This window comes from Dermacentor andersoni, unplaced genomic scaffold, assembly GCF_023375885.2.
Source record: "Dermacentor andersoni unplaced genomic scaffold, qqDerAnde1_hic_scaffold ctg00000047.1, whole genome shotgun sequence".
Taxonomy (NCBI): Eukaryota; Metazoa; Arthropoda; class Arachnida; order Ixodida; family Ixodidae; genus Dermacentor; species Dermacentor andersoni.
In genome coordinates, this window is record NW_027314760.1 from 1,033,593 (window position 1) to 1,048,412 (window position 14,820).

At 47.7% G+C, this 14,820-nt stretch overlaps 1 protein-coding gene across 1 annotated transcript; it reads right to left on the minus strand.

Annotated features, from left to right (window-relative positions):
* Positions 1-371: 371 nt before the first annotated feature.
* Positions 372-2,517, minus strand: LOC140214457 (piggyBac transposable element-derived protein 4-like). The gene has a single exon (XM_072285816.1). The coding sequence runs from the start codon at positions 2,285-2,287 to the stop codon at positions 518-520; it is 1,770 nt and encodes a 589-aa protein (XP_072141917.1). The 5' UTR covers positions 2,288-2,517; the 3' UTR covers positions 372-517.
* Positions 2,518-14,820: the final 12,303 nt, after the last annotated feature.

Consider the following 14,820-nt stretch of genomic DNA (forward strand, 5'->3'; position numbering starts at 1 on the left):
GCATGCCGATGCTGCTCTTTTTAGCACCCGCGCACGCATTTGTGCGAAAACGCGTTTTAAGCATGCACATGCATCTTTTGGTAGACGCGGATGAAGTTTTCTGCAAAACCACAAGATGTGCATGCAAATGGTGCTTTTGGCAGAACGCGCACGTGGATTTCTACCAAACGACGTGCTAAGCATGCCGATGCTGCTCTTTTTAGCACCCGCGCACGCATTTGTGCGAAAACGCGTTTTAACCCCTTCACCGTTTTTTTATATCAACGAATTTCTCCACAAAACTGCTTATTTTTTTTATTCCTGATTTCGATTATTATTGCAATAAAAAGCATGTATTCGATCTTAAAAAAATATTTAAAGCAAACACGAAGTCAAAGTAGCATATTCAAGTTTATTGTTTCTCAGAAAAAAGAAAAGGAACTTTCTGCTGGTAATGAACAATAAAAATTAAAGAATGACCACAGCCACCGATTTCTGAACTCTTTCACTGAGTTGTGGTGACAAAAAGTTGATTGCTTCACCGAGGAAGCATTGGGACGGTGTGGTAAATCTCAAAACAAGGGATCACGCATAGCGGTTTGTTGCAGCTCTTGCACCAAAATCGTGTTTCCTTCCTAATTTTCCGGCCTTTGTCTCCTTGCTTTTTGCAGCAAATGAAGCATTTCCTGGTTGGAGTTGCCTTGTTTTCGGTTGGAGGGATGTAAGCTGGAAAGTGCCTCTCTTGAAGTCGTATGGGATCAAGTACGCCAGAAGGCCGGCCACGCTTTATCTTTCGCGCGGGGTCGAGGTACCTATTGAAGATTGCTTCAATAAGGGCGAGGCGGAAGTCGAGGTGGTTCATCTTCCCTCCTTCCTTTTGATACAAAACAAAGGAGTTAAATGTCAACTCATCAAGCAAGTGGCGAAAAATCTTCTTGTAATATATTTTCTGCCGTTTTCTGGGGACAGGGTAGTTCGCCAGCATCTGGTCTGACTTGTCGACACCGCCCATTGTGTGGTTGTAGTCCCGCACGATGCTTGGCTTTGTCACGTCCCTCCCTTTCGAGTCTTTGAACGTCTCCATGTTTGCGCTGTGCACAGTGCTCAGGACAGTCACTACTTTTTTGTCGCGCCATTGGAGGGCGACACACTTACCGCGCTGGTAAGCTTGGATCTCTCCCTTTTTCAGCTTCTGTGTGCGGAATTCGGGAGGCATGTCTTTTCTATTTGCTCTGACTGTGCCATAGACATCTGTGCGGTTCAGGAGGAGGAGGTCGACGAGCTCTGGTGACGTATAAAAATTATCTACGGTCAGGCAGTAGCCTTTGCCTAGCAAGGGCTCCAGAAGCTTCATCACCACTTTCGTTCCCATTGGAGACGTAGGGTCGACATTTGCTGGTGTGCCGAGGTTGGTGCCTTTTCCTGTGTAGATGATAACATCCCACACGTACCCCGATGACGCCTCACAAAGCATGAAAAATTTCAGGCCAAATCTGGCTCTCTTGAGGGGAATGTACTGTACCCAGCCAAGCCTTCCTTTGTAGAGCATAAGGCTTTCATCAATGGATATGTCTCGCTCCGGTACGTAGGCTGAGCGATAGTTCTTCAACAACCGAACCAGAAACGGCCATATCTTGTGCAGCTTCGGCTGCGGGTGACTGCTAAGGTCGCTGATACTGGAATTATCAGCAAAGTGCAGCATCCGCATCAGGAGCTGAAACCGGTTGCCACTCATCACCTCTCCGAAAATAGGTGTGAATAAGAGCTTGTTCCTGGACCAATACCAATCCTGTCGTGGCTTCTGCACAATTCCTTGCAACAGCAAGAGACCAAGAAACACCCACATCTCCTCCTCAGTCACCGGCACCCATTTTTTGACGCGGCTATGCTCACACGGACCGCAGCCCTTCACCTTCTCAGCAGCATTGCGGTTAGTTTCTTCGACCACCATTGAAATGAGTTCATCATCGAGGAAACGCTGAATATATTCAAGCAAGTCACCAGGCGAGCTTATAGTGAACGTCTTACCGGGAACTGCCAGAAAAGGAAACCGAGGAGGTCGTGTAGGAATGTTCGTGACGTCGATCTTCATCCACTGACGCGCGCTCGCATAGTTCGCTTCCGAGCAATCATCTTCTTCATCAGAAGAGCTGCTGAGTACAACATCATCACTGTCATCCTCGCTCCCTGAAACAATGTACACATCAGTGTCTGAATCACCATCGTCTGACGAAGATGACGACGAAGAAAAGCGCCGTTTCCGAGAAGACGGGCCAGCAATACACGTGTCGCCTCCACTGGATGCCATTTTAAAACCAAGGTTGCCCTACGAAAAAAAAAGTTTACGCGGTTGAAGAAAAAGAAATTAAGCGGTCAGTGCTGCCATCTGTCGAGTAAAAATGCAAGCTACGCCACAAACGTGCGCCGCTCGTCCGAAACGCTGGAGGGAAGAACGTATTCAGCGCGGACGAGCTACACTCGTCCAAAACGGTTTGGGGACGGCCTGGCAAGGACGAGCACAGCTCGTCCAAAACGGTTAAGGGGTCGTTTTAAGCATGCACATGCATCTTTTGGTAGACGCGGATGAAGTTTTCTGCAAAACCACAAGATGTGCATGCAAATGGTGCTTTTGGCAGAACGCGCACGTGGATTTCTACCAAACGACGTGCTAAGCATGCCGATGCTGCTCTTTTTAGCACCCGCGCACGGATTTGTGCGAAAACGCGTTTTAAGCATGCACATGCATCTTTTGGTAGACGCGGATGAAGTTTTCTGCAAAACCACAAGATGTGCATGCAAATGGTGCTTTTGGCAGAACGCGCACGTGGATTTCTACCAAACGACGTGCTAAGCATGCCGATGCTGCTCTTTTTAGCACCCGCGCACGGATTTGTGCGAAAACGCGTTTTAAGCATGCACATGCATCTTTTGGTAGACGCGGATGAAGTTTTCTGCAAAACCACAAGATGTGCATGCAAATGGTGCTTTTGGCAGAACGCGCACGTGGATTTCTACCAAACGACGTGCTAAGCATGCCGATGCTGCTCTTTTTAGCACCCGCGCACGCATTTGTGCGAAAACGCGTTTTAAGCATGCACATGCATCTTTTGGTAGACGCGGATGAAGTTTTCTGCAAAACCACAAGATGTGCATGCAAATGGTGCTTTTGGCAGAACGCGCACGTGGATTTCTACCAAACGACGTGCTAAGCATGCCGATGCTGCTCTTTTTAGCACCCGCGCACGGATTTGTGCGAAAACGCGTTTTAAGCATGCATATGCATCTTTTGGTAGACGCGGATGAAGTTTTCTACAAAACCACAAGATGTGCATGCAAATGGTGCTTTTGGCAGAACGCGCACGTGGATTTCTACCAAACGATGTGCTAAGCATGCCGATGCTGCTCTTTTTAGCACCCGCGCACGCATTTGTGCGAAAACGCGTTTTAAGCATGCACATGCATCTTTTGGTAGACGCGGATGAAGTTTTCTGCAAAACCACAAGATGTGCATGCAAATGGTGCTTTTGGCAGAACGCGCACGTGGATTTCTACCAAACGACGTGCTAAGCATGCCGATGCTGCTCTTTTTAGCACCCGCGCACGCATTTGTGCGAAAACGCGTTTTAAGCATGCACATGCATCTTTTGGTAGACGCGGATGAAGTTTTCTGCAAAACCACAAGATGTGCATGCAAATGGTGCTTTTGGCAGAACGCGCACGTGGATTTCTACCAAACGACGTGCTAAGCATGCCGATGCTGCTCTTTTTAGCACCCGCGCGCGGATTTGTGCGAAAACGCGTTTTAAGCATGCACATGCATCTTTTGGTAGACGCGGATGAAGTTTTCTGCAAAACCACAAGATGTGCATGCAAATGGTGCTTTTGGCAGAACGCGCACGTGGATTTCTACCAAACGACGTGCTAAGCATGCCGATGCTGCTCTTTTTAGCACCCGCGCACGGATTTGTGCGAAAACGCGTTTTAAGCATGCACATGCATCTTTTGGTAGACGCGGATGAAGTTTTCTGCAAAACCACAAGATGTGCATGCAAATGGTGCTTTTGGCAGAACGCACACGTGGATTTCTACCAAACGAAGTGCTAAGCATGCCGATGCTGCTCTTTTTAGCACCCGCGCACGGATTTGGGCGAAAACGCGTTTTAAGCATGCACATGCATCTTTTGGTAGACGCGGATGAAGTTTTCTGCAAAACCACAAGATGTGCATGCAAATGGTGCTTTTGGCAGAACGCGCACGTGGATTTCTACCAAACGACGTGCTAAGCATGCCGATGCTGCTCTTTTTAGCACCCGTGCGCGGATTTGTGCGAAAACGCGTTTTAAGCATGCACATGCATCTTTTGGTAGACGCGGATGAAGTTTTCTGCAAAACCACAAGATGTGCATGCAAATGGTGCTTTTTCCAGAACGCGCACGTGGATTTCTACCAAACGACGTGCTAAGCATGCCGATGCTGCTCTTTTTAGCACCCGCGCGCGGATTTGTGCGAAAACGCGTTTTAAGGATGCGCATGCATCTTTTGGTAGACGCGGATGAAGTTTTCTGCAAAACCACAAGATGTGCATGCAAATGGTGCTTTTGGCAGAACGCGCACGTGGATTTCTACCAAACGACGTGCTAAGCATGGCGATGCTGCTCTTTTTAGCACCCGCGCACGCATTTGTGCGAAAACGCGTTTTAAGCATGCACATGCATCTTTTGGTAGACGCGGATGAAGTTTTCTGCAAAACCACAAGATGTGCATGCAAATGGTGCTTTTGGCAGAACGCGCACGTGGATTTCTACCAAACGACGTGCTAAGCATGCCGATGCTGCTCTTTTTAGCACCCGCGCACGGATTTGTGCGAAAACGCGTTTTAAGCATGCACATGCATCTTTTGGTAGACGCGGATGAAGTTTTCTGCAAAACCACAAGATGTGCATGCAAATGGTGCTTTTGGCAGAACGCGCACGTGGATTTCTACCAAACGACGTGCTAAGCATGCCGATGCTGCTCTTTTTAGCACCCGCGCACGCATTTGTGCGAAAACGCGTTTTAAGCATGCACATGCATCTTTTGGTAGACGCGGATGAAGTTTTCTGCAAAACCAGAAGAAGTGCATGCAAATGGTGCTTTTGGCAGAACGCGCACGTGGATTTCTACCAAACGACGTGCTAAGCATGCCGATGCTGCTCTTTTTAGCACCCGCGCACGGATTCGTGCGAAAACGCGTTTTAAGCATGCACATGCATCTTTTGGTAGACGCGGATGAAGTTTTCTGCAAAACCACAAGGTGTGCATGCAAATGGTGCTTTTGGCAGAACGCGCACGTGGATTTCTACCAAACGACGTGCTAAGCATGCCGATGCTGCTCTTTTTAGCACCCGCGCACGCATTTGTGCGAAAACGCGTTTTAAGCATGCACATGCATCTTTTGGTAGACGCGGATGAAGTTTTCTGCAAAACCACAAGGTGTGCATGCAAATGGTGCTTTTGGTAGAACGCGCACGTGGATTTCTACCAAACGACGTGCTAGGCATGCCGATGCTGCTCTTTTTAGCACCCGCGCACGCATTTGTGCGAAAACGCGTTTTAAGCATGCACATGCATCTTTTGGTAGACGCGGATGAAGTTTTCTGCAAAACCACAAGATGTGCATGCAAATGGTGCTTTTGGCAGAATGCGCACGTGGATTTCTACCGAACGACGTGCTAAGCATGCCGATGCTGCTCTTTTTAGCACCCGCGCACGGATTTGTGCGAAAACGCGTTTTAAGCATGCACATGCATCTTTTGGTAGACGCGGATGAAGTTTTCTGCAAAACCACAATATGTGCATGCAAATGGTGCTTTTGGCAGAACGCGCACGTGGATTTCTACCAAACGACGTACTAAGCATGCCGATGCTGCTCTTTTTAGCACCCGCGCACGGATTTGTGCGAAAACGCGTTTTAAGCATGCACATGCATCTTTTGGTAGAAGCGGATGAAGTTTTCTGCAAAACCACAAGATGTGCATGCAAATGGTGCTTTTGGCAGAACGCGCACGTGGATTTCTACCAAACGACGTGCTAAGCATGCCGATGCTGCTCTTTTTAGCACCCGCGCACGGATTTGTGCGAAAACGCGTTTTAAGCATGCACATGCATCTTTTGGTAGACGCGGATGAAGTTTTCTGCAAAACCACAAGATGTGCATGCAAATGGTGCTTTTGGCAGAACGCGCACGTGGATTTCTACCAAACGACGTGCTAAGCATGCCGATGCTGCTCTTTTTAGCACCCGCGCACGGATTTGTGCGAAAACGCGTTTTAAGCATGCACATGCATCTTTTGGTAGACGCGGATGAAGTTTTCTGCAAAACCACAAGATGTGCATGCAAATGGTGCTTTTGGCAGAACGCGCACGTGGATTTCTACCAAACGACGTGCTAAGCATGCCGATGCTGCTCTTTTTAGCACCCGCGCACGGATTTGGGCGAAAACGCGTTTTAAGCATGCACATGCATCTTTTGGTAGACGCGGATGAAGTTTTCTGCAAAACCACAAGATGTGCATGCAAATGGTGCTTTTGGCAGAACGCGCACGTGGATATCTACCAAACGACGTGCTAAGCATGCCGATGCTGCTCTTTTTAGCACCCGCGCACGGATTTGTGCGAAAACGCGTTTTCAGCATGCACATGCATCTTTTGGTAGATGCGGATGAAGTTTTCTGCAAAACCAAAAGGTGTGCATGCAAATGGTGCTTTTGGTAGAACGCGCACGTGGATTTCTACCAAACGACGTGCTAGGCATGCCGATGCTGCTCTTTTTAGCACCCGCGCACGCATTTGTGCGAAAACGCGTTTTAAGCATGCACATGCATCTTTTGGTAGACGCGGATGAAGTTTTCTGCAAAACCAGAAGATGTGCATGCAAATGGTGCTTTTGGCAGAACGCGCACGTGGATTTCTACCAAACGACGTGCTAAGCATGCCGATGCTGCTCTTTTTAGCACCCGCGCACGGATTTGTGCGAAAACGCGTTTTAAGCATGCACATGCATCTTTTGGTAGACGCGGATGAAGTTTTCTGCAAAACCACAAGATGTGCATGCAAATGGTGCTTTTTCCAGAACGCGCACGTGGATTTCTACCAAACGACGCGCTAAGCATGCCGATGCTGCTCTTTTTAGCACCCGCGCACGGATTTGTGCGAAAACGCGTTTTAAGCATGCACATGCATCTTTTGGTAGACGCGGATGAAGTTTTCTGCAAAACCACAAGATGTGCATGCAAATGGTGCTTTTGGCAGAACGCGCACGTGGATTTCTACCAAACGACGTGCTAAGCATGCCGATGCTGCTCTTTTTAGCACCCGCGCACGGATTTGTGCGAAAACGCGTTTTAAGCATGCACATGCATCTTTTGGTAGACGCGGATGAAGTTTTCTGCAAAACCACAAGATGTGCATGCAAATGGTGCTTTTGGCAGAACGCGCACGTGGATTTCTACCAAACGACGTGCTAAGCATGCCGATGCTGCTCTTTTTAGCACCCGCGCACGGATTTGTGCGAAAACGCGTTTTAAGCATGCACATGCATCTTTTGGTAGACGCGGATGAAGTTTTCTGCAAAACCACAAAATGTGCATGCAAATGGTGCTTTTGGCAGAACGCGCACGTGGATTTCTACCAAACGACGTGCTAAGCATGCCGATGCTGCTCTTTTTAGCACCCGCGCACGGATTTGGGCGAGAACGCGTTTTAAGCATGCACATGCATCTTTTGGTAGACGCGGATGAAGTTTTCTGCAAAACCACAAGATGTGCATGCAAATGGTGCTTTTGGCAGAACGCGCACGTGGATTTCTACCAAACGACGTGCTAAGCATGCCGATGCTGCTCTTTTTAGCACCCGCGCACGCATTTGTGCGAAAACGCGTTTTAAGCATGCACATGCATCTTTTGGTAGACGCGGATGAAGTTTTCTGCAAAACCAGAAGATGTGCGTGCAAATGGTGCTTTTGGCAGAACGCGCACGTGGATTTCTACCAAACGACGTGCTAAGCATGCCGATGCTGCTCTTTTTAGCACCCGCGCACGGATTTGTGCGAAAACGCGTTTTAAGCATGCACATGCATCTTTTGGTAGACGCGGATGAAGTTTTCTGCAAAACCACAAGATGTGCATGCAAATGGTGCTTTTGGCAGAACGCGCACGTGGATTTCTACCAAACGACGTGCTAAGCATGCCGATGCTGCTCTTTTTAGCACCCGCGCACGGATTTGTGCGAAAACGCGTTTTAAGCATGCACATGCATCATTTGGTAGACGCGGATGAAGTTTTCTGCAAAACCACAAGATGTGCATGCAAATGGTGCTTTTGGCAGAACGCACACGTGGATTTCTACCAAACGAAGTGCTAAGCATGCCGATGCTGCTCTTTTTAGCACCCGCGCACGGATTTGGGCGAAAACGCGTTTTAAGCATGCACATGCATCTTTTGGTAGACGCGGATGAAGTTTTCTGCAAAACCACAAGATGTGCATGCAAATGGTGCTTTTGGCAGAACGCGCACGTGGATTTCTACCAAACGACGTGCTAAGCATGCCGATGCTGCTCTTTTTAGCACCCGTGCGCGGATTTGTGCGAAAACGCGTTTTAAGCATGCACATGCATCTTTTGGTAGACGCGGATGAAGTTTTCTGCAAAACCACAAGATGTGCATGCAAATGGTGCTTTTTCCAGAACGCGCACGTGGATTTCTACCAAACGACGTGCTAAGCATGCCGATGCTGCTCTTTTTAGCACCCGCGCGCGGATTTGTGCGAAAACGCGTTTTAAGGATGCGCATGCATCTTTTGGTAGACGCGGATGAAGTTTTCTGCAAAACCACAAGATGTGCATGCAAATGGTGCTTTTGGCAGAACGCGCACGTGGATTTCTACCAAACGACGTGCTAAGCATGGCGATGCTGCTCTTTTTAGCACCCGCGCACGCATTTGTGCGAAAACGCGTTTTAAGCATGCACATGCATCTTTTGGTAGACGCGGATGAAGTTTTCTGCAAAACCACAAGATGTGCATGCAAATGGTGCTTTTGGCAGAACGCGCACGTGGATTTCTACCAAACGACGTGCTAAGCATGCCGATGCTGCTCTTTTTAGCACCCGCGCACGGATTTGTGCGAAAACGCGTTTTAAGCATGCACATGCATCTTTTGGTAGACGCGGATGAAGTTTTCTGCAAAACCACAAGATGTGCATGCAAATGGTGCTTTTGGCAGAACGCGCACGTGGATTTCTACCAAACGACGTGCTAAGCATGCCGATGCTGCTCTTTTTAGCACCCGCGCACGCATTTGTGCGAAAACGCGTTTTAAGCATGCACATGCATCTTTTGGTAGACGCGGATGAAGTTTTCTGCAAAACCAGAAGAAGTGCATGCAAATGGTGCTTTTGGCAGAACGCGCACGTGGATTTCTACCAAACGACGTGCTAAGCATGCCGATGCTGCTCTTTTTAGCACCCGCGCACGGATTCGTGCGAAAACGCGTTTTAAGCATGCACATGCATCTTTTGGTAGACGCGGATGAAGTTTTCTGCAAAACCACAAGGTGTGCATGCAAATGGTGCTTTTGGCAGAACGCGCACGTGGATTTCTACCAAACGACGTGCTAAGCATGCCGATGCTGCTCTTTTTAGCACCCGCGCACGCATTTGTGCGAAAACGCGTTTTAAGCATGCACATGCATCTTTTGGTAGACGCGGATGAAGTTTTCTGCAAAACCACAAGGTGTGCATGCAAATGGTGCTTTTGGTAGAACGCGCACGTGGATTTCTACCAAACGACGTGCTAGGCATGCCGATGCTGCTCTTTTTAGCACCCGCGCACGCATTTGTGCGAAAACGCGTTTTAAGCATGCACATGCATCTTTTGGTAGACGCGGATGAAGTTTTCTGCAAAACCACAAGATGTGCATGCAAATGGTGCTTTTGGCAGAATGCGCACGTGGATTTCTACCGAACGACGTGCTAAGCATGCCGATGCTGCTCTTTTTAGCACCCGCGCACGGATTTGTGCGAAAACGCGTTTTAAGCATGCACATGCATCTTTTGGTAGACGCGGATGAAGTTTTCTGCAAAACCACAATATGTGCATGCAAATGGTGCTTTTGGCAGAACGCGCACGTGGATTTCTACCAAACGACGTACTAAGCATGCCGATGCTGCTCTTTTTAGCACCCGCGCACGGATTTGTGCGAAAACGCGTTTTAAGCATGCACATGCATCTTTTGGTAGAAGCGGATGAAGTTTTCTGCAAAACCACAAGATCTGCATGCAAATGGTGCTTTTGGCAGAACGCGCACGTGGATTTCTACCAAACGACGTGCTAAGCATGCCGATGCTGCTCTTTTTAGCACCCGCGCACGGATTTGTGCGAAAACGCGTTTTAAGCATGCACATGCATCTTTTGGTAGACGCGGATGAAGTTTTCTGCAAAACCACAAGATGTGCATGCAAATGGTGCTTTTGGCAGAACGCGCACGTGGATTTCTACCAAACGACGTGCTAAGCATGCCGATGCTGCTCTTTTTAGCACCCGCGCACGGATTTGTGCGAAAACGCGTTTTAAGCATGCACATGCATCTTTTGGTAGACGCGGATGAAGTTTTCTGCAAAACCACAAGATGTGCATGCAAATGGTGCTTTTGGCAGAACGCGCACGTGGATTTCTACCAAACGACGTGCTAAGCATGCCGATGCTGCTCTTTTTAGCACCCGCGCACGGATTTGGGCGAAAACGCGTTTTAAGCATGCACATGCATCTTTTGGTAGACGCGGATGAAGTTTTCTGCAAAACCACAAGATGTGCATGCAAATGGTGCTTTTGGCAGAACGCGCACGTGGATATCTACCAAACGACGTGCTAAGCATGCCGATGCTGCTCTTTTTAGCACCCGCGCACGGATTTGTGCGAAAACGCGTTTTCAGCATGCACATGCATCTTTTGGTAGATGCGGATGAAGTTTTCTGCAAAACCAAAAGGTGTGCATGCAAATGGTGCTTTTGGTAGAACGCGCACGTGGATTTCTACCAAACGACGTGCTAGGCATGCCGATGCTGCTCTTTTTAGCACCCGCGCACGCATTTGTGCGAAAACGCGTTTTAAGCATGCACATGCATCTTTTGGTAGACGCGGATGAAGTTTTCTGCAAAACCAGAAGATGTGCATGCAAATGGTGCTTTTGGCAGAACGCGCACGTGGATTTCTACCAAACGACGTGCTAAGCATGCCGATGCTGCTCTTTTTAGCACCCGCGCACGGATTTGTGCGAAAACGCGTTTTAAGCATGCACATGCATCTTTTGGTAGACGCGGATGAAGTTTTCTGCAAAACCACAAGATGTGCATGCAAATGGTGCTTTTTCCAGAACGCGCACGTGGATTTCTACCAAACGACGCGCTAAGCATGCCGATGCTGCTCTTTTTAGCACCCGCGCACGGATTTGTGCGAAAACGCGTTTTAAGCATGCACATGCATCTTTTGGTAGACGCGGATGAAGTTTTCTGCAAAACCACAAGATGTGCATGCAAATGGTGCTTTTGGCAGAACGCGCACGTGGATTTCTACCAAACGACGTGCTAAGCATGCCGATGCTGCTCTTTTTAGCACCCGCGCACGGATTTGTGCGAAAACGCGTTTTAAGCATGCACATGCATCTTTTGGTAGACGCGGATGAAGTTTTCTGCAAAACCACAAGATGTGCATGCAAATGGTGCTTTTGGCAGAACGCGCACGTGGATTTCTACCAAACGACGTGCTAAGCATGCCGATGCTGCTCTTTTTAGCACCCGCGCACGGATTTGTGCGAAAACGCGTTTTAAGCATGCACATGCATCTTTTGGTAGACGCGGATGAAGTTTTCTGCAAAACCACAAGATGTGCATGCAAATGGTGCTTTTGGCAGAACGCGCACGTGGATTTCTACCAAACGACGTGCTAAGCATGCCGATGCTGCTCTTTTTAGCACCCGCGCACGGATTTGGGCGAGAACGCGTTTTAAGCATGCACATGCATCTTTTGGTAGACGCGGATGAAGTTTTCTGCAAAACCACAAGATGTGCATGCAAATGGTGCTTTTGGCAGAACGCGCACGTGGATTTCTACCAAACGACGTGCTAAGCATGCCGATGCTGCTCTTTTTAGCACCCGCGCACGCATTTGTGCGAAAACGCGTTTTAAGCATGCACATGCATCTTTTGGTAGACGCGGATGAAGTTTTCTGCAAAACCAGAAGATGTGCGTGCAAATGGTGCTTTTGGCAGAACGCGCACGTGGATTTCTACCAAACGACGTGCTAAGCATGCCGATGCTGCTCTTTTTAGCACCCGCGCACGGATTTGTGCGAAAACGCGTTTTAAGCATGCACATGCATCTTTTGGTAGACGCGGATGAAGTTTTCTGCAAAACCACAAGATGTGCATGCAAATGGTGCTTTTTCCAGAACGGGCACGTGGATTTCTACCAAACGACGTGCTAAGCATGCCGATGCTGCTCTTTTTAGCACCCGCGCACGGATTTGTGCGAAAACGCGTTTTAAGCATGCACATGCATCTTTTGGTAGACGCGGATGAAGTTTTCTGCAAAACCACAAGATGTGCATGCAAATGGTGCTTTTGGCAGAACGCGCACGTGGATTTCTACCAAACGACGTGCTAAGCATGCCGATGCTGCTCTTTTTAGCACCCGCGCACGCATTTGTGCGAAAACGCGTTTTAAGCATGCACATGCATCTTTTGGTAGACGCGGATGAAGTTTTCTGCAAAACCACAAGATGTGCATGCAAATGGTGCTTTTGGCAGAACGCGCACGTGGATTTCTACCAAACGACGTGCTAAGCATGCCGATGCTGCTTTTTTTAGCACCCGCGCACGGATTTGTGCGAAAACGCGTTTTAAGCATGCACATGCATCTTTTGGTAGACGCGGATGAAGTTTTCTGCAAAACCACAAGATGTGCATGCAAATGGTGCTTTTGGCAGAACGCGCACGTGGATTTCTACCAAACGACGTGCTAAGCATGCCGATGCTGCTCTTTTTAGCACCCGCGCACGGATTTGTGCGAAAACGCGTTTTAAGCATGCACATGCATCTTTTGGTAGACGCGGATGAAGTTTTCTGCAAAACCACAAGATGTGCATGCAAATGGTGCTTTTGGCAGAACGCGCACGTGGATTTCTACCAAACGACGTGCTAAGCATGCCGATGCTGCTCTTTTTAGCACCCGCGCACGCATTTGTGCGAAAACGCGTTTTAAGCATGCACATGCATCTTTTGGTAGACGCGGATGAAGTTTTCTGCAAAACCACAAGATGTGCATGCAAATGGTGCTTTTGGCAGAACGCGCACGCGGATTTCTACCAAACGACGTGCTAAGCATGCCGATGCTGCTCTTTTTAGCACCCGCGCACGGATTTGTGCGAAAACGCGTTTTAAGCATGCACATGCATCTTTTGGTAGACGCGGATGAAGTTTTCTGCAAAACCACAAGATGTGCATGCAAATGGTGCTTTTGGCAGAACGCGCACGTGGATTTCTACCAAACGACGTGCTAAGCATGCCGATGCTGCTCTTTTTAGCACCCGCGCACGCATTTGTGCGAAAACGCGTTTTAAGCATGCACATGCATCTTTTGGTAGACGCGGATGAAGTTTTCTGCAAAACCACAAGATGTGCATGCAAATGGTGCTTTTTGGCAGAACGCGCACGTGGATTTCTACCAAACGACGTGCTAAGCATGCCGATGCTGCTCTTTTTAGCACCCGCGCACGGATTTGTGCGAAAACGCGTTTTAAGCATGCACATGCATCTTTTGGTAGACGCGGATGAAGTTTTCTGCAAAACCACAAGATTTCGATTTCAATTTTCAATTTATTTCCCATCTTACAATACAGATGGAGGGGTTGCAGAAAAAAGCTACACCAGGGCAGCTTGACAAGTCTACAAACCTAAAGTTCAGCAGGGAGGCAGTACTGGAACTTGTACAAAAAACAAACAAACAGATACGTATATTAAGTAATCACTAAAGTATACACGAAACAACAATACGTGCACACAAGTAAACTCAAACCATATTATTTAAACACATAGTATGAAGGTCCTCGCGCGAACAAGAAAACAAGTCAAAATTAATGAGAGTATAACCATTAAGAAGAGATGGAAGAATATAGTGAAGGCGTTCTTGTCCGAGATTAAGTCGAGGTGTCGGTACTATCCATTCCTCGCCATGTCTTGTTGGATAGCTTAACGTTTTTTTCTTTAGTTCTGCTAATTTCCTGAGATTGGTTATATTATTCCTGATTTCCGATTTAAAGATGACACTGAGACGATATTTATAGAGATTATGTACTTTAATCACTCTAGAATGACTAAATAAATTTGCACTTGGATGTCGGTATGACGTATTGTACACATGTCGGAGATACCTTTTTTGGATTAGGTGAATACGTTCAAGGTTAGTGAAGGTTGTGGTACCCCAAACTAAGTGGCAATAATTCAAATGCGAGTTAAAGATCGAGTTGTAAATGAGCATTTTAGTTTGTGTAGGAAGGATGTTCTTTAAACGACCGATAGCGCCAGTGATTTGAGCTATTTTGTTTGAGACGCAATTAACGTGATGATCCCATGACATATTCGAGGAAAATATAACCCCTAGGCATTTGAACTGCTCTACTATTTCTACAGGACGTGAATTCAATATAATATCTTCATGCGGTGGGATAAGTTTATTTTTTGGTTTGAAAATGACAGCCTTAGTCTTACCCTCGTTTATTTTCATTGAATTAGCAATGGACCAATCCTCGAG

Bases quoted from the DNA above. Each gene is read 5' to 3' on its own strand.
- LOC140214457 (XM_072285816.1), bottom strand. From the start codon at position 2,287: ATGGCATCCAGTGGAGGCGACACGTGTATTGCTGGCCCGTCTTCTCGG.